The 20,755-nt window shown below is 43.9% G+C and overlaps 1 protein-coding gene across 4 annotated transcripts; it reads right to left on the bottom strand.

Moving 5' to 3' along the window:
* Positions 1 to 11,419: 11,419 nt before the first annotated feature.
* TMEM106C (transmembrane protein 106C) lies at positions 11,420 to 17,904 on the bottom strand. 4 transcript variants are annotated; one of them, XM_070046423.1, is made up of 8 exons: positions 17,773 to 17,904; positions 17,087 to 17,301; positions 16,094 to 16,157; positions 15,437 to 15,596; positions 15,207 to 15,347; positions 14,715 to 14,764; positions 13,957 to 14,010; positions 11,847 to 13,076 (listed from the first exon to the last, which is right to left on the bottom strand). In XM_070046423.1, exons 2-8 carry the CDS (start codon positions 17,271 to 17,273, stop codon positions 12,980 to 12,982), a joined length of 753 nt encoding a protein of 250 aa, XP_069902524.1. In that variant the 5' UTR covers positions 17,274 to 17,301; positions 17,773 to 17,904; the 3' UTR covers positions 11,847 to 12,979. The 4 variants fall into 4 exon arrangements, with proteins under 4 accessions (XP_030691132.1, XP_069902524.1, XP_030691133.1 ...); XM_030835272.3 differs by lacking the exon at positions 14,715 to 14,764 and having other exon boundaries at positions 11,420 to 13,076; XM_030835273.3 differs by lacking the exon at positions 14,715 to 14,764 and having other exon boundaries at positions 17,087 to 17,350; positions 17,773 to 17,884.
* Between the last annotated feature and the right edge of the window lie 2,851 nt (positions 17,905 to 20,755).

Below are 20,755 nucleotides of genomic sequence, written 5' to 3' on the forward strand. Positions count from 1 at the left end.
ATACCACAAACCACGAGAATACTTTGCACAATTATATGCCAACAAATTTGATAACCTGGAAGAAATGGACAAGTTTCTACAAACATACAGCCCACCAAAACTGGAGCAAGAAGAAATAGAGGGACTTCCCTGGTGGCTCAGTGGTTAAGAATCCGCCTGCCAAAGCAGGGGACACAGGTTCAGTCCCTGGTCTGGGAAGACCCCACATACCGTGGAGCAACTAAGCCCGTGAGCCACAACCACTGAGCCCATGTGCCACAGCTACTGAAGCCCACATGCCTAGAGCCTGTGCTTTGCAACAAGAGAATCCACCACAATGAGAAGCCCGTGCACCACAATGAAGAGTAGCCCCTGCTCACTGAAACTAGAGAAAGCTTGTGCGCAGCAACGAAGACCCAACGCAGTCAAAAATAAATACATTAATAAATTAAAAAAAAGAAGAAACAGATAACTTGAACAGAATGATCACTAGAAGTGAAATAGAATGTGTAATTTTTTTTTTTTTTCAGTACGCGGGCCTCTCACTGTTGTGGCCTCTCCCGTTGCAGAGCACCGGCTCCGGACGCGCAGGCTCAGTGGCCATGGCTCACGGGCCCAGCCGCTCCGTGGCATGTGGGATCTTCCCGGACCGGGACACGAACCCATGTCCCCTGCATCGGCAGGCGGACTCCCAACCACTGCGCCACCAGGGAAGCCCCCTAGAATGTGTAATTTAAAAAACTCCCTACAAACTAAAGTCCAGGACCATATGGCTCACAGGTGAATTCTACCAAATATACAAAGAAGAGTTTATATTGATCCTTCTCAAACTATTCCAAAAGATTGAAGAAAAAGGAACACTCCCAAAGACATTCTATGAAGCCACCATCACCCTGATACCAAAGACACTACCAAAAATGAAAATTACAGGCCAATATCTTTGATGAATATAGATGCAAAAATTCTCAGCAAAATATTAGCAAACCAAATCCAACAACACATAAAAAAGGTCATACACCATGACCAAGTTAGATTCATCCCAGGGTCACAAGGATCATCACAGGGTCAAAATACACAAATGAATATGATACACTACATCAACAAAAGAAAAGACAAAAACCATATGATGATCTCAAGAGATGCAGAAAAAGCATCCAATAAAATTCAACATCCATTCATGATAACAACCCTTACGAAAGTGGGTATAGATGGAACATATCTCAACATAATAAAAGTTATTTATGACAAACCCACAGCCAATATAATACTCAATGGTGAAAAGCCGAAAGCCTTCCTGCTAAAATCCGGCACAAGACAAGAATGCCTACTCTCACCACTTTCATTCAACATAGTATTGGAAGTCGTAGCCACAGCAATCAGACAAGAAATAAAAGGTACTCAGATTGGCCGGGAAGAGGTAAAACTGCCATTATATGCAGATGGCATGATACTATATATAGAAAACCCTAAAGACTCCACACCAAAACTACTAGAACTGATAAATGAATTCAGCAAGGTAGCAGCCTACAAGATTAAGATACAGAAATTGGTTGCATTTCTTTACACTAACAGTGAAATATCAGAAAGGGAATGTAAACAATCTCTCTTAAAATCACATCAAAAAAATTAAAATACTTAGGAATAAACCTCACCAAGGAGGTGAAAGACTTATATGCTGAAAACTATAAAACATTAATAAAGGAAACTGAAGATGATTCAAAGAAATGGAAAGATATCCCATGCTCTTGGACTGGAAAAACTAATATTGTTAAAATGGCCACACTACCCAAAGCAATCTATAGATTTAATGTGATCCCTTATCAAATGACCCATGACATTTTTCACAAAACAAGAACAAATAATCCTAAATTTTATAGGGAACCATAAAAGGTCCAGAATCGCCAAAGCAATCCTGAGGAAAAAGAACAAAGCAGGAGGCTTAACCCTCCCGGATTTAAGACAATACTGCAAAGCTGCAGTAATCAAAACTGTGGTATTAGCACAAAAACAGACATATGGATCAATGGAACAGAATAGAGAGCCCAGAGATAAACCACATACCTATGGTCAGTAAATCTTCAACAAAGAATATACAAGGCAAGAATATACAATGGTGAAAAGATAGTCTCTTCAGCAAGTGGTGTTGGGAAAGTTGGACAGCCATATGCAAATCAATGAAGTTAGAACACACCCTCACACCACATACAAAAATAAACTCAAAATGACTTAAAGACTTAAACATAAGACATGACACCATAAAACTTCCAGAAGAGAACACAGGCAAAACATTCTCTGACATAAACTGTACCAATGTTTTTAGATCAGTCTCCCAAGGCACTAGAAATAAAAGCAAAAATAAACAAATGGGACCTAATTAAACCTATAAGCTTTTGCACAGCAAAGGAAACCAGAAACAAAATGAAAAGACAGCCTATGGACTGTGAGAAAATATTTGCAAATGATGTACCTGACAAGGGCTTAATTTCCAAAATATACAAACAGCTCATACAATTAAATAACAACAAAAAAACAAACAACCCAATCGAAAATTAGGCAGAAGACCTAAATATACATTTCTCCAAAAAAGACATATAGATGGCCAGTAGACACATGAAAATATATTCATCATCACCACTAATTATTAGAGAAACGCAAATCAGAACTACAATGAAGTACCACCTCACACTGGTCAGAATGGCCATCTTTAAAAAGTCTGCAAATAATAAACCCGGAGAGGGTGTGGAGAATAAGGAACCCTCTTACACTGTTGGTGGGAATGTAAATTGGTGCAGCCACTATGGAGAACAGTATGGAGGTTTCTCAAAAACCTAGAAATAGAGTTGCCATATGATCCAGCAATCCCACTCCTGGGCATACACCCAGACAAAACTATAATTCCAAAAGATACATGCACCCCTATGTTCAAAGCAGCACTATTTACAATAGCCAAGGTGTGGAAACAACCTAAATGTCCATCAACAGATGAATGGATAAAGAAGATGTGATATGTGTGTGTGTGTGTGTGTGTGTGTGTGTATATCTCACATGGAATATATGGGAATATTACCCATAAAAAAGAAAAACTAATGCTATTTGCAGCAACATGGATGGACCTAGAGTTTAAGTAAGTCAGACAAAGAAAAATACCATATGATATCATTTATATGTGGAGTCTAAAATATGATGCAAATGAACATATCTACAAAACAGAAAAAAAGACTCACAGAAATAGAGAACGGACTTGTGGTTGCCAAGGGGGAGGGGAGGTGGGGGAGGGAAGGATCAGGAGTTTGGGGTTAGCAGATGCAAACTGTTATATACAGGATGGATAAACAACAAGGTCCTACTGTATAGCACAGGGAACTATATTCAACATCCTGTAATAAACCATAATGGAAAAGAATATGAAAAAGAATATATATTGGGTGGGCTAAAAAGTGCCTTTGGTGTTTTAAGTAAAAATAAAAGACACATTTTTCATTTCCACCAAGAACTTTATTGAACAACGTATTCACCCTTTTGTTCCACTATCTTCTGCCATTTTTCAGGCAACTTCGTAATTCCATCTTCCCAAAACTTTTTATCTTTTTAAGCAAAGAACTGTTCCAGGTGCCTTTTACAGTCTTCCAGGGAATTGAAATTTTTTCCATTAAGAGAATTTTATAAAGACTGAAATAAATGGAAATCTGAAGGTGCAATGTCTAGTAAATATGGCGGATGAATCAGAACTTCCCAGCGAAGCTGTAACAGTTTTTGCCTGGTCATCAAAGAAACATGCAGTCTTGAATTATCCTGATGGAAGATTATGCATTTTCTGTTGACTAATTCTGGATGCTTTTAGTCGAATGCCATTTTCAGTTGGTCCGGTTGGGAGCAGTACTTGTTGGAATTAATTGTTTGGTTTTCTGGAAGGAGCTCATAATAGAGGACTCCCTTCCAATCCCACCATATACACAACATCACCTTCTTTGGATGAAGACCGGCCTTTGGTGTGGTTGGTGGTGGTTCATTTCGCTTGCCCCATGATCTCTTCTGTTCCACATTGCTGTACAGTATCCACTCTTCATCGCCTGCCACAATTTGTTTTAAAAATGGAACATTTTCATTAGGTTTCAATAGAGAATCACACGCAGAAGTATGGTCAACAAGGTTTTTTTTCTTTTGCTTAACTTATGTGGAACCCAAACATCAAAGCGACTGGCATAACCAAGCTGGTGCAAATGATTTTCAATGCTTGATTTGGATATTTTGAGTATGTCAGCTATCTCCCGTATGGTATAAAGTTGATTGTTCTCAATTATTGTTTCAATTTGATCCGTATCAACTTCAACTGATCTACCCAACCGTGGAGCATCATCCAGCGAGAAGAAACTTCACAAACCACTTCAGACGTGTTCAATCAGTCACAGCACCTTCTCCATACACTGCACAAATCTTTTTTTGGGGTTTTAGTTTCGTTTTTACCTTTCTTGAAATAACAAAGCATAATATGCCTAAAATGTTGGGGTTTCCCCCCCATCTTCAGTGTTAAGATGGCTACACAAAAATTCACCAATTTTGATGTCTTTTTTTAAATGCATGCTGACATGACAGCTGTCACATACAATCTAACAAAATTGTTTCAGATGAAGTTAAAGACAACTAAGTGCCACTAGAGCCATCTTACAGAAAAAAACCAAATGAACCTTTTGGCCCACGCAATATATGTATAACTGAATCACTCTGCTGCACAGCAGGAATTAATACAAATTGTAAATCAACTATACTTTAATAAAATTTAAAAAAGAAACACACTCCTTCCAAACCTCAATCCAGTACAGATACAATGGTGATAGCAATGACACCAGAGCCAACCACTTCCCCTTTCTATTTTGGTGTTGCCGAGAGCAAATTCTATGTATTTGTCCAAGAATTAACAGAGAGCATGATACAACTACGCAGAGCATCCCGCAGTGCAGTATGGGATGCTGAGAATATAAACAGGTATGAGAGTTTGTAGCATTATTAGATAAGACTTACTGCTGTATGTTTACAAAAGTTAACTGCTCTCATTTGAATACCATAGCTGCATTTAAAGATAACATTGACTCCCTCTTGTGAGAACACCAGAATCACAACTAACTGCTGAACAATCATCAACAGGAAGACACTGGAACTCACCAAAAAAGATACCCCATATCCAAAGACAAAGGAGAAGTCTCAGTGAAATGGCAGGAGGGATGCAATCATGATAAAACCAAATCCCATAACTGCTGGGTGGGCGACTCACAAACTGGAGAACAATTATACCACAGAAGTCCACCCAATGGAGTGAAGGTTCTGAGCCCAATGTCAGCCTTCCCAACCTGGGGGTCCGGCAACAGGAGGAGGAACCCCCAGAGACTCAGACCTTGAAGGCCAGCAGGATTTGACTGCAGGACTTCGACAGGACTGGGGGAAAGAGACTCCACTCCAGGAGGGCACACACAAAGTAGTGTGCACACCAGGACCCAGGGGGGAAGGAGCAGTGACCCCAGAGGAGACTGAACCAGACCTACCTGCTAGTGTTGGAGGGTCTCCTGCCGAGGCGGGGGATGGCTGTAGCTCACCACGGAGACAAGGACACTGGCAGAAGTTCTGGGAAGTACTCACTGGTGTGAGCCCTCCTGGAGTCCACCATTAGCTCCACCGAAGAGCCTGTAGGCTCCAGTGCTGGGTCGCCTCAGGCCAAACAACCAACAGGGAGAGAACTCAGCCCCACACATCAGCAGACAAGTGGATTAAAGTTTTACTGAGCTCTGCCCACCAGAGCGACACCCAGCTCTACCCACCACCAGTCGCTCCCATCAGAAACCTTGCACAAATCTCTTAGATAGCATCATCCACCAGACGGCAGACAGCAGAAGCAAGAAGAACTACAAACCTGCAGCCTGCAGAACAAAAACCACAATCACAGAAAGATAGCAAAATGAAAAGGCAGAGGACTATATCCCAGATGAAGGAACAAGATAAAACCCCAGAAAAACGACTAAATGAAGTGAAGATAGGTAACCTTCCAGAAAAAGAATTCAGAATAATGATAGTGAAGATGATCCAGGACCTTGGAAAAAGAATGGAGGCAAAGATCAAGAAGATGCAAGAAATGTTTAACAAAGACCTAGAAGAATTAAAGAACAAACAAACAGAGATGAACAATACAATAACTGAAATGAAAAATACACTAGAAGAAATCAATAGCAGAATCATTGAGGCAGAAGAACGGATAAGGGACCTGGAAGACAGAATGGTGGAAATCACTGTCACGGAACAGAATAAAGAAAAAAGAATGAAAAGAAATGAAGACAGCCTAAGAGATCTCAGGGACAACATTAAACACACTAACATTCACATTATAGGGGTCCCAGAAGGAGAGAGAGAAAGAAAGGACCTGAGAAAATATTTGAAGAGATTATAGTTGAAAATTTCCCTAACATGGGAAAGGAAATAGCCACCCAAGTCCAGGAAGCACAGAGTCCCATACAGGATAAACCCAAGGAGAAACTTGCCGAGACGCATAGTAATCAAATGGACAAAAATTAAAGACAAAGAAAAATTATTAAAAGCAACAAGGGAAAAACGACAAATAACATATAAGGGAACTCCCATAAGGTTAAAAGCTGATTTCTCAGCAGAAACTCTGCAAGGCAGAAGGGAGTGGCACAATATATTTAAAGTGATGAAAGGGAAGAACCTACAACCAAGAATACTCTACCCAGCAAGGATCACATTCAGATTCGATGGAGAAATCAAAAGCTTTACAGACAAGCAAAAGCTAAGAGACAACACCACCAAACCAGCTCTATGACAAATGCTAAAGGAAATTCTCTAAGTGGGAAACACAAGAGAAGCAAAGCACCTACAAAAACAAACCCAAAACAATTAAGAAAATGGTAATAGGAACATACATATCAATAAGTACTTTAAATGTGAATGGATTAAACACTCTAACCAAAAGACAGACTCACTGAATGGATACAAAAACAAGACCCGCATATATGCTGTCTACAAGAGACCCACTTCAGACCTAGGGATACATTCAGACTGAAAGTGAGGGGATGGAAAGAAATATTCCATGCAAATGGAAATCAAAAGAAAGCTGGAATAACTATACTCATATCAGATAAAGTAGACTTTAAAATAAAGAATGTTACAAGAGACAAGGAAGGACACTACATAATGATCAAGGGATCAATCCAAGAAGATATAACAATTATAAATATATATGCACCCAACATAGAAGCACCTCAATATGTAAGGCAAATGCTAACAGCTATAAAAGAGGAAATCAACAGTAACACGATAATAGTGGGGGACTTTAACACCTCACTTATACCAATGGACAGATCATCTGGACAGAAAATTAATAAGGAAACATAAGCTTTAAACAACACAATAGACCAGATAGATTTATAAGACATTCCATCCAAAAAAGCAGATTACACTTTCTTCTCAAGTGCGCACGGAACGTTCTCCAGGATAGATCACATCTTGGGTCACAAATCAAGTCTTGGTAAATTTAAGAAAATTGAAATCATATCAAGCGTCTTTTCCGACCACAATGCTTTAAGATTAGAAATCAATTACAATCAATTTGTAAAAAACACAAACACACAAAGGCTACACAATACGTTACTAAATAACCAAGAGATCACTGAAGAAATCAAAGAGGAAATCAAAAGATACCTAGAGACAAATGACAATGAAAACACAATGATCCAAAACCTATGGGATGCAGCAAAAGCAGTTCTAAGAGGGAAATTTATAGCAACACAATCCTACCTCAAGAAACAAGAAAAATCTCAAATAAACAATCTAACCTTACACCTAAAGGAATTAGAGGAAGAACAAAAAACATAACCCAAAATTAGCAGAAAGAAAGAAATCATAAAGATCAGAGGAGAAATAAATGAAACAGAAACATAGAAAACATTAGCAAAGATCAATAAAACTAAAAGCTGGTTCTTTGAGTAGACTGGGATCGACATATCTACACTAATATGTATAAAATAGATAACTAATAAGAACCTGATGTATAGGACTTCCCTGATGGCGCAGTGGTTAAGAATCCGCCTGCCAATGCAGGGGACACGGGTTCGAGCCCTGGTCTGGGAAGATCCCACATGCCACGGAGCAACTAAGCCCGTGCACCACAACTACTGAGCCTGTGTGCCACAACTACTGAAGCCCACGTGCCTAGAGCCCATGTTCCGCAACAAGAGAAGCCACCGCAGTGAGACGCCCGCACACTGCAATGAAGAGCAGCCCCCATTCACTGCAACTAGAGAAAGCCCATGTGCAACAACGAAGACCCAATGCAGACAAAAATAAATAAATAAATTTATTTAAAAGGAACCTGCTGTATAAAAAATAAAATAAAATTCAAAAAAATAAGTAAATAAAATTAAATTTAAAAATTGAGAAACCATTAGCCAGACTCATCAAGAAAAAGAGGGAGAGGACTCAAATCAGTAAAATTAGAAATGAAAAAGGGGAAGTTACAACGGACACTGCAGTAACACAAAGAATCATAAGGGAACTACTACAAGCAACTCTATGCCAATAAAATGGACAACCTAGAAGAAATGGACAAATCCTTCGAAAGGTATAACCTTCCAAGACTGAACCAGGAAGAAACAGAAAATATGAACATACCAATCACAAGTAATGAAATTGAAAGTGTGATAAAAAATCTCCCAACAAACAAAAGTCCAGGACCAGATGGCTTCACAGGCGAATTCTATCAAACATTTAGAGAAAAGCTAATACCCATCCTTCTCAAACTCTTCCAAAAAATTGCAGAGGAAGGAACACTCCCAAACTCCTTCTATGGCGGCACCATCACCCTGACCAAAACCAGACAAAGATACTACAAAAAAAAAGAAAATTACAGACCACTATCACTGATGAATATGAATGCAAAAATCCTCAACAAAATACTAGCAAACAGAATCCAACAACACTTTAACAGTATCATACACCACGGTCAAGTGGGATTTATCCCAGGGATGCAACGATTCTTCAATATACACAAATCAATGTGATACACCACATTAACAAATTGAAGAATAAAAACCATATGATCATCTCAATAGATGCAGAAAAAGCTTTTGACTAAATTCAACACCATTTATGATAAGAACTCTCCAGAAAGTGGGCATAGAGGGAACCTACCTCAACATAATAAAGGCCATATATGACAAACCACAGCAAACATCATTCTCAATGGTGAAAAACTGAAAGCATTTCTTCTAAGATCAGGAACAAGACAAGGATGTCCACTCTTGCAACTATTATTCAACGTAGTTTTCAAAGTCCTAGCCCTAGCCACAGCAATCAGAGAAGAAAAAGAAATAAAAGGAATACAAATTGGAAAAGAAGTAAAACTGCCACTGTTTGCAGATGACATGATAGTATACATAGAGAATCCTAAAGATGCCACCAGAAAACTACTAGAGCTAATCAATGAATTGGTTAAAGTTGCAGGATACAAAATGCACAGAAATCTCTTGCATTCCTATATACTAATGATGAAAAATCTGAGAGAGAAATTAAGGAAACACTCCCATTTACCACTGCAACAAAAAGAATAAAATACCTAGGAATAAACCTACCTAGGGAGACAAAAGACCTGTATACAGAAAACTATAAGACACTGATGAAAGAAATTAAAGATGATACAAATAGATGGAGAGAGATACCATGTTCTTGGATTGGAAGAATCAATATTGTGAAAATGACTATAGTACCCAAAGCAATCTACAGATTCAATGCAATCCCTATCAAATTACCAATGGCATTTTTCTTTTACAGAACTAGAACAAAAAAATCTTAAAATATGTCTGGAGACACAAAAGACCCCGAATAGCCAAAGCAATCTTGAGGAAAAAAAAACGGAGCTGGAGGAATCAGACTCCCTGACTTCAGACTATACTACAAAGCTACAGTAATCAAGACAGTATGGTATGGGCACAAAAACTGAAATATAGATCAATGGAACAGAATAGAAAGCCCAGAGATAAACCCACACACCTATGGTCAACTAATGTATGACAAAGGAGGCAAGGATATACAATGGAGAAAAGACAGCCTCTTCAATAAGTGGTACTGGAAAAATTGGACAGCTACATGTAAAAGAATGAAATTAGAACACCCCCTAACAGCATACACAAAAATAAACTCAAAATGGATTAAAGACCTAAATGTAAGACCAGACACTATAAAACTCTTAGAGGAAAACATAGGAAGAACACTCTTTGACATAAATCACAGCAAGATCTTTTTTGACACACCTCCTAGAGTAATGGAAATAAAAACAAAAATAAACAAATGGGACCTAATGAAACTTAAAAGCTTTTGCACAGCAAAGGAAACTATAAACAAAAAGACAACCCTCAGAATGGGAGAAAATATTTTCAAACAAATCAACAAAGGATTAATCTCCAAAATATATAAACAGCTCATGCAGCTCAATATCAAAAAAACCACCCAATCAAAAAATGGGCAGAAGACCTAAATAGACGTTTCTCCAAAGAAAAGGCACATGAAAAGCTGCTCAACATCACTAATTATTAGAGAAACGCACATCAAAACTACAACGAGGTGTCACCTCACACCGGTTAGAATGGGCATCATCAGAAAATCTACAAACAATAAATGCTGGAGAGGGTGTGGAGAAAAGGGAACCCTCTTGCACTGTTGGTGGGAAGGTAAATTGATACAGCCACTGTGGAGAACAGTATGGAGGTTCCTTAGAAAACTAAAAATATAACTACCATACAACTCAGCAATCCCAGTACTGGGCATATACCCAGAGAAAACCATAATTCAAAAGGACACATGCCACATGCACCCTAAGTTCACTGCAGCACTATTTAGAATAGTCAAGTCATGGAAGCAACCTAAATTACCATCGGCAGATGAATGGATAAAGATGTGGTACATATATACAATGGAATATTACTCAGCCATAAAAAGGAACAAAATTGGGTCATTTGAAGAGATGTGGATGGACCTAGAGACTGTCATAGAGACTGAAGTAAGTCAGAAAGAGAAAAACAAATACCATATACTAACGCATATATGTGGAATCTAGAAAAATGGTACAGATGAACCAGTTTGCAAGGCAGAAACAGAAACACAGATGTAGAGAACAAATGTATGGATACCAGGGGGGAAAAGCAGGGGGGTGGGGTGGGGGTATGAACTGGGAGATTGGGATTGACATACATACACTAATATGTATAAAATAGATAATAAGAACCTGCTGTATAGCACAGGGAACTCCACTTTGCTGTACAGCAGAAACTAATACAACACTGTAAAACAACGATACCCCAATTAAAAAAAAATGAGTAATCAACTTGAAAGTTCTAAAATAAAAAAATAAAGATAACGTTGAGAAGCAAGAAATGCTACTGAGGCACATGGTCACAAAAAATTATTCAAAACTGAAGTACCAATAGGAGTAACCTTGTCAAAATCACATGAAAAATACGCTAGAGGATGTTTGGAAAATTGGAAAACAAAAAAATGTAGCAATGTGTACATCTTCATGTGTTCAGGGCATGTCCTCAAAAATGGTGCACATCTGCTTCCATACAAGTCGTGTTCCATCATTTACACACAGAACCGTCATCACCATCGTGTACTACAGGCCGTTAAAGGATCCAGGTTAACAGGGAAACTCGGCTTTCAACCCTCAGCTCTTGGGTTACTCAAGCATGGTCAGCATCGACCAAACACCATGAAATTTAGCCTTAGCCTGAAGATTCAGAGTGCAAAGATCATTGATGTTGAAAATCAAGCTACGTGAATGAGGACAAAAAAGAAAATAGACCCTGTGCCACCACCTGTTGCTGTTAGGGTTTCCCGAGGCACGAGTGCTGGAGAAGGAGCTGGAGCCCACCTCAGCGGAGTTCTGAAACTGACTACTCAAGCTTCCCCCTAGATGCCCTGCCACCGTGGGGCTGGAGCCTGCGCTTTGGGTGGTGGAGAGGGTGGAGACAGTTCAAGAAACTTTCAACTTCAAACCAGGTCCTCTTAATTAGCAAGTTATTCCTCCTCAGGGAAGCAGCTTCTCAATCCTCAGGCATCACTGCTCTACCTCGTCCAACCTCCAGGGGGCATTAAGTGCTCTGTTCTACAACAGCGATAGGCCAACCTGTCACCATCAGAGGTAGACGGACTGCGATAGGAGCTCACGGGGACAGTACAAGCAGGGCTTCTTCTCTTCCCTTCCCATCGTGTGCTGATAACACTTCACAAGCAACTATTCTACGGTCCCCCAGAGGTGCCTACTGAGACATCCAGACAATCAGAGGAGACACAGATGAATCAAAAGCAGGGTTTACTTTTCTACCAAATTCTCCAATCCATGTTCCAGCCAATGGACGAAGGGTAAATCAGACCCCACAGACTCTTGGTAAAAACAGTTTTAACTTTCTACAGGAAAAAAAAAGTTATTTTTTTTTCTTTAATAAAGTTCCTAGGCATTTGGAGGCAGATGAATAAATTTCACATATTGAATGGTCTGTGCTTTCTTCTTTAATGTATCCAAATACTCCCTCCCTGCTGCCTCTTCTGTGATGAGGCCCCGAAAACAGTTCTGCAACTGCACCGACCGTCTTATTTCTGGATCACTCTATCGTCTGATACCCTAGAACCATGGTATGATTGTAACTGATAATGTCCCAAGAACAGTTGAAAAGATCTCAGTTAAACTCTTCAAACCTTCTTTGAGTGCCTACTATTTGCTGGGCATAGGCTAGGCACTAGGCGGTGATCCTGCTGGTTCTGAGAAAAGTAAATGGCGCTACAGAGAGGAGTTTTCCTCCCTAGTGGCAGGAGGAACGTCTGCTGGGGACTGAGAGAACCAATTTCTCCTCTGGTTCTACCCCCTGGGGTAGGTACAGGGCTCAGGCCCTGGAAACAGATGCTGTGTCTCTTCTGACAGGTGCTGCCATGGAAGGACCACGAGCAGTTTCTAAACAGCTGTGGAATTTGCTCCACAATCCACATAGTGGTGTGTCTCCAGGGAGCTCTGGGTCATGTGGCCAATGTAGGAAATCTTCACTGAAGTTCTAGGGAAAGGAAAACCAACGAGAATTAATTGTTTCTGAGACGAAATAAGTAAGAAACATCGCCCGAGTAATTTCTTGCAAGCTCAGGCAGGAATATCCACAGGTCCTAGATACGTATCTTCATGGTTACACAACCAGGAGGTCAGAGGATCTTTCCACATCCCCAGAGACACTGTGCCCTGAGCTGACCCTCTAAATATGTGGTTCTGAACCGGGGACGATTTTAACCCACAGGGGACTTCTGGCAACGTCTGAACATTTGGGGTTGTTACAACTGAGTGGGGGAGGAGGTGGTGTTACTGGCATCTAGTGGGTAGAGGCCAGGCTGTAAAACGTCCTACAAGGCACAGAACAGCCCCTCGCAACAAACAACTGTCTGGCCCAAAATGTCAATAGTGCCAAGGCTAAGAAACCCTGCTCTAACCCTGCTATTTCAAATGTCTGCAGCAGAACCTTGTCACTTGCGAATTTAACAGTCACGGTTCTAGAGATTACGCTACCGGTCCATGACAATGTGGTAAGTTGTGTGGCTACAGAGTAAGTCTGGCCAGATGCCCAGGGCTTATGCCTTGAGAAAGCTTTTCTTTCCTTTACTAGTTCCATCAGGATTCTAAAGGGATCACAAAACTCGACCCCATTTCATGGAGAAAATTCTACAACTAACCGTTCACTGTGACCCTGGTGATTTGTGACAGGGATTTGGACACTGTATCTAAACGACAGCAAGGCTCTGCCGTGTCTGTGCCTGTAAGGTACTGGGCATCCCCTCTTTGGTCTGTGGGTCCCACGGGCTCTCCTGAGCAAAGGTGGCCAGCTCACGTGGCCTGACGGTCCAGGCTCAAACACAAAGGCCCTGGACACAGGGAAATGAGCAACGTACCGCATGAAGACCACTGTGCTGTGCACCAGGATATCGGGTAACCTGCAGAAGAAGCTGCAAAACAGCAAACGGAGAAAGGTTGTTTTTGTTTTTGTTTTTTTAAGAAAAGGCGACTCAGCAGGAGTGCTGAGTTACACTGTCAAACTGAGGAGCAGTCAGCCCCGTTTGGGCACCTCCCCTGCCCCACACCCGCCCTTCTGGCTTAAGTGCTGTCCTGGCTCACTAGTTCCGAGTCCCCACAAGTGTCCTTCCATCCTCCCACATCACCATCTTTTTGTTTGTTCATACCCATCACAAAATGCTGCAGCTTGGACATGTTTCTAGTGCCCTAATGTTCTCTTTAAGAAATTTGAGCACTTCAGTCACATATCAAATACCACATCCTGGGCTTCACTGGTGGCACAGTGGTTGAGAGTCTGCCTGCCGATGCAGGGGACACGGGTTCGTGCCCCGGTCTGGGAAGATCCCACATGCCGCGGAGCGGCTTGGCCCGTGAGCCATGGCCACTGAGCCTGCACGTCCGGAGCTTGTGCTCCGCAACAGGAGAGGCCACAGCAGTGAGAGGCCCGCGTACCACAAAAAAAAAAAAAAAAAAAAAAAATACCACATCCTCCAAATAAATTTCAAGATGCCCAAAACTAGGGAACCCACAGGTCCAAGGCTGGAACTTAAGGCAGGACCGGCCCCCAACAATTGAGCTCAACTCTGAATCCCTTTCATCCAGTAAAAAGCACACATGTAGAGAACACTGTCCTTACTACACATAGGAAAATGGTCCTCCCATCTCAGCCTTCACGGTAAAATTCACCTGAAAATAAGACACCAGAGTCAGTCTGTGGCTAAGGAGGCTTGACAAAGAACAGTACTACAATCTGCAACACAAGGACCTGAGAGCATTCTTCTATCACATACAAAATATTTCCCCAAGACTGTCCCTGATCCAGACGATGAGCCTCTAACAGATCTTCCAACCTCTTCTCTGTTGAGAGGCCAATGGACCACACGGCCTCTCCTCGATTGCTGGCAAATCGCTTTCTCCGACAAATTCTTTTGTTCCTGTAACACTTAAATGCTAGCTGATTTTTTCCCTTAATTTTTCATAATTACAGAGCTCATCACGTCTTCCTCATCAACCAGTTGCTACAAGTGGAAATGAGGAGAGGAAGAGGAAAGTAATGAGGTGATAGCATTCCACAGTGCCTACTCTTTTCTCAGGCCCACGGGGCCAGGATCCTAAAAGGATGGCATACCAGATGCTCGCTCCGAGGTGGAATGAGGGAGATGTTAGTTGTCACATATGACCCAACCACGGTGTTCATGTACTGAACCTGGCTGGACAGGCTGGTCACCGCCACAGAGTAGAAGTTGGAGTTCCTGATTTTCAGGGTGGCCTGCATCAGAGCAAGAGAGGAAACACGTGTAAGTGTCCTGGCTACAAGACTCACAGGTGCACACCCAGGAAGGGAGGCCCTAATCTTACCGTGATGGCGAGGATTACAAGGGAGTCCTGCTCATTAAACGTGACTTTCACCACTTTGATGCCGTCATCATCCACGAGGACCGAATGTGGAAACAGGAAGAAAACCACCAAACCAGATGCCAGGAGACAGAGCAGAACAGACAGGAGGACATACTGCTTCCTGCAAACGACAAAGCACATGACCAACCCAGGCAGTCAGAGATCAAGGTCCAATCAGTAAAGATTAAATGCAAAAGCAGGAATGAGGCGGGGAGGGACAAGAAAGTGAAAAGAGCAAGGAATCTCAAACCAGGAAAGAGTACGTGGAGCGGGTTCACAAACCCATCTGAATGCTGTCTGCCGTCTGGGAAGAGAAGCTGAAGAGAGGAACTGTGTGGACAGAAACATCTCTTCACCTGCCAGGACACCCTCTTCTCCAATTCCTACTGATTCAAGTTCCTTCATTTGGCCCTCTGTTCTCAAAACATTTCTAGCTTCAAGTTCCCTTCCCCAGACTGTGATGGGGGCAGAGACATCTTGCTTGAGCAAACAGTATTAAAGCAAGTGGGGAATTTACAGGAACAGATAACGTTTTCAAGAAGTTAACTGGCATTCATACACAGAAAAAGGGACTAGGGACCACCGTAGGCATTAACAGGAGAGACGCAGGTGACTCACGTTCTCTGAGGACGCAATCTCTGATCACTGTGTGGGATCAAAGCCACCAACTCATTTACTTGCTCTAGAAAAGAAACAAACACTTTCGGTAAAATAAACCCCACGTGTTGTAGTACTTTCTATCACATACACAGTAGCCTGTCACAAATATATTGTCTGGAATTAGACGTTTCTAAGATACCAGTTTTATATTTGGGGTCTAATGAACAAGAAACAGTATGTAGAGAGTGCTACAAATTACAAAATATCTATCGGTGCTCCCACGGCAGTGACGTGGAAGTTGAGAAATCTAGGATCTCGTTCTGGCTTTACTGCATGGCCTTGAGCTGCTGCATGGCTTTCAGCTATGGCATAGCCTTGGGGAAGTCATTACCTCTCTAGGCCACTGTGTCCTCATCTGTAATATGAAAGCTTTGGAGTAAATGGTTTCTAAGGTTCTTACCAGCTCTAAACCTCTGTGACCCTCCATCTACCCTGTTAAGACTTCTTGAGAGCCAACTTAGTGATAGATGATTCTGTACCCAATCCAGGCTCCACGCCTGTGCGTGTTTTTCTCCCTCCCCTTGACTTATTTTTCAGATCTTAGGTCGTTAATGATTCACTACCTGCTTCCTTGAACAGAAGCTTCCAAGATGGTGTCTGCTCCTCCCCCACAAAGCCACGCCAGGCCTTATGAGCGACAGCAATAAAGAAGTGCGCCTGTCAACAAACCCCACAGTCTAGAGCAAGCCAAACGTTCCAAACCAAGGAAACAACGAACAAAAGAGTGCAAGTGAAGAAAAGCAAGGCTTTCAAATACTGGGAAACCTAGAGAAGTTGTGGAACCTGCGCAAGTTTATCAAGGCAGCTCAGCTGGCTCCACAGGGCATGGCCTATGACCGTGGTACTGCCGCCCAGGAGAAAAGTTCTGGCTGGGAGACCGGAGAAGCCCTCTGGGCATCCTGGAATTCTCCTCGGGGAATCATCCTTCCCATGATCACCAAAGACTCTCACCTGTTGGAATGTAGCCTGTCCCCTGGCACGTGAGACAGGTGATGCTATCTCGCCCTGTGAACTCCACATATGGGAACTGAGCAATGGCTTCTTCCTGCTCCCGTTCAGCCAGCAAATCCTCCCTGTCATCTGCCTTCTTCCGCTTGCAAGAAGGGGGGTGAGCATAAGCGGACTGCTGGGACCCCATGGCCAGGATGTGCCACTTGTGTCATGTCCTAGGATGCAAAGAGGCAAGTGAGCGCGTGTTGGTGGCCGTGCATCTTTCTGTGAGAAAAGTGAGAACACAAAAATGACCGAATTGCCGTCCTGAATGTGATCCCAAACACCTGCACAATTTCTAGCAGGCTCTTTTTGTAGCAGTGCTCCCTAATCTCCCTCCGACTCCTGACACACACAGCCGGAGAAACGGGGCGCCCGCTCCTCACAGCCCCACGGCTCAGGTCACCCCAGCTCCCACGTGGTCCAGCTTCACCCCTTCCTGTCCGCTATTTGCAAACTCTGTGCCCTCCTCGAGAAAACCTCCCCAGCAATCAACAGGCACCAAATTAATAACAGGCCTCAAAGATTCCCCACCCCCCTCCACTCCCAAACCCAGGAGGCGGGCTCAGGTCACGCCCCTTGGCAAAAAGCGCGCTCCGAGCCCACCGGAGTCGCCCAGGAGGGAGCAAATGCCGAAGGCTCCAGACCTGCAGGGCACGAGCTCCCGGCAGCTCCTTCACGAGCCGGACCGCCAGCCACCTGCCCGCTTCAGCAGGTTTACCTTCCTCTTGGGTCTTCGGAACTGCCCGCACTCGATGCGCACGCGCAGAATGGCAAGCTGGCCCGGGGACGCCGGCGAGAGCGCGCGCGTGCGCTCTTCGCGGCCCTGCTGACGGCGCCGGGAGAGGGCGGCAGAGAGCTGGGGGGGTGGGGTTCGGGTTGGAGCAGCGCTTCTCGGGGCTTGAGGCTGGTGCAGTGGAGATGATTGAGTCCCCCAGAAATGCTGGGAAAGGCTCAAGTTTCCAGAGGAAGAGGAAGGCGGAAAGAGCCGGCAGCCAAAGCCATTCTCAGCTATTCTCTGAGCATAGGGGTTGTGTGGAGACGCCGAGGGTGAAAAGTGCATCAGACAAAGAACCTGCCCTCATCCTGCTTTAGGGCGTCCCCTTCCCCAGCCCTAGACACACACACACACACAAGGCATGCACATAAGGAGTTAGAGGACACTTTTTAAAGGGCGGGTTTCTTTGTAGGGACTGCCTGGTTGCGCTTCGCCTGCAGCAGAAGGAAGCAAGCGAGGGCAGACTTTAAGCAGGTGAAGTTATAAAGACGATGCTGGGGAGAGGAGAGATTCTGAACTGGGTGAATGGGGGGCATGCCCTGCAACGTGGTGGGAGGCTGGCGACCTTCGAGGTCTCTGCCATCTCCACTTCTCTCTCCTCCTTCTCCTGTGAAGAAGGCTGATGCCACTGCTGCTGTCTAGGCACCTGTGCAACTGCTGGTCCCAGTCAGCCCACTGAGTCTTTAGAGTAAGAAATGGTAAAGAAAAAATTATTGAATGACACTGGTTGGAGACGGTAAGGCAGACTTTGTTCAAGGTGGGCAATGGTGATAGGTGTGGAGGGACAGCTGCACCAATGGGGTCTTCCAGTGGGGGAGAGAGATTGGGTTCAAGTCTGAATCAGCAGGGTAACTGGGAATTTAGAGTCAAGGAACAGGGTGCCGGTCAGTGGGTGGAAAATTACTAAGAGAAAACAGCGGTGAGGGGAATTCTGGCTAAACTGACCTAACGGGATTATTGCTGAAGACACACCATGGTGGTCAGACATTACCTGGGGGATGATGGAGGATGAGGAATCCAATCAGATATGGAAGGTGATCAGATTTTGAGAGGGGTTCTTGCTAAGCTGACTTAGCAGGGTTTGTGCAAAAACTGGATTATACAATAAGTGCACAGATGGGCCTAGGAGAAGGTTCAGGAACCTGACTAAAGTTTGGTCAAGAAAAGAATATTTGGCAGAAGCAACAAGAAACCACTGCTCCTCTTTTTCCATCTACGGCCCGTACCTTCCCCTTCCTGAAATCGACCTTCACCTCTCTCCTTGCAAGCTCTATACCAGTTTATATTCCTCGTTTACACAAATCTGATTTTGTTGGAGGCAACGATTTGCTCAATGAAAAATACATTTCCCTGCCTACTTACCATATGACACAGTTTGAGCCAATGAGGTGTGTGGGACTTCCAGGAAAGCTCTTAAACGTGATGGAGACTCAACCTGTGATTTGATCTTCCTCTTCCTGTTTGGAATTTAGACTTGATGTTGGAGATGGGGCAGCTATCTTGTGCCCATGAGGCAAGAAGTGCATGTTAAGGAAGGCTGGGTAGAGGGATTAAAAGAGCCTGGGTGCCTGATGACCTTTGGAGCCACACTCAGGCTCTGGACTACCTTTCTTCTGACTTCTCATCACATGAGAAAAATAACCAACCCCACCCCGACAAATTGTGTTTTGTGTGTGTGCGTGTGTGTGTGCCTTTCTCATAGTGGGATGCAATCCTAAAAGATACAGACGCAGAGCTAGTTAAGGGGGAAGCCTGGATTTTAACACAGGCAGTCTGACTGCTTTACCCAAACACCATGTAGGCCACACTTAGGTTTCTATCCTCTTCTAACATCCGCCTTTAGGGCACATGCCTTTAGAGAGAGGGAGGCCTCTTGCCTGTCTGAGGCCTGTCTTCCAAGTTCAGCTTTCTTGTCTGAAGACCCACTTCTCACAGGGAATTCACCTGGGGAATCTGGGGAATGAGCCCATCCTTTAGTCACATGGGGATTGCCTCACTTTGTGGCCTCTGCTGGAACCCTGCCAAGGGCAAGAGGCAGTGAGCCTAATGTCCACACTGTGGATGGACACTGCAGAGGGTGGTCCAGGCTGTCCCAGGCACAGGGAAGGTGAGGAGGCAGCAGCCTGATTCATACCAGCTTAAGAGGAAGAGAAGGCCAGGGGAAGATTGAGGGCTGTGGATGCTTCATAAAGGAAGAGAAACAGGCTAAGGGCTTGGGCCTGTGGTGAGGAAAAGCGGGGCCCATGTTGCTGGGGACTGTAAAGGGGGTCTGGGGGCGTAACCAGCAGAACCCTTGAGGCTTTCTGTCCACTGTCTGGGACAAATAGACTGTACCCTCCAGTGTGGCTCTTCCCTGTTCCCCCAGCACCCAGCTTGAAGCCTGAGGCATAGCAGGCCCTCAGTAAACACTTGCAGATCGACTCCACCTGGAAGCTGGCCCGCACCGCCTGGGGGAGTAGTCCCAGCATCCCCCACGGCCGTCCAGGAGGCCGTCTTAATTGGGCAGCACATTCCAAGGAGACACACATCCCTTCTCTCTTGTGCCTGGCTTCCAAGGCTGTCTCAGCACCCCAGTTATGAGCAGTGAGGTTACTGCAGACGTGAGCTCACGGGGGGCTCTCTGTGGGGGGGGGCAGGGTGGAGTGGGACAAACTGGGGATCCCTGCCCTCCCAGCCTCCTCGATTTCTCCAGGTGTGTTATGTACTCCCGGCCCCACAGGCTGAGGGCAGTCAAGGTATTGAGAGGCCTGTGGTCCTGAAAGGCCCTGCACGTGGGAAAACCGAGGGCTTAGAGTTGGAGGTGTTCTGCATGGTCTTCATTCTGCCCCCTTTACTAAGTCCACAGTGGAGAA

Source organism: Globicephala melas, chromosome 10, assembly GCF_963455315.2.
Source record: "Globicephala melas chromosome 10, mGloMel1.2, whole genome shotgun sequence".
Lineage (NCBI taxonomy): Eukaryota > Metazoa > Chordata > Mammalia > Artiodactyla > Delphinidae > Globicephala > Globicephala melas.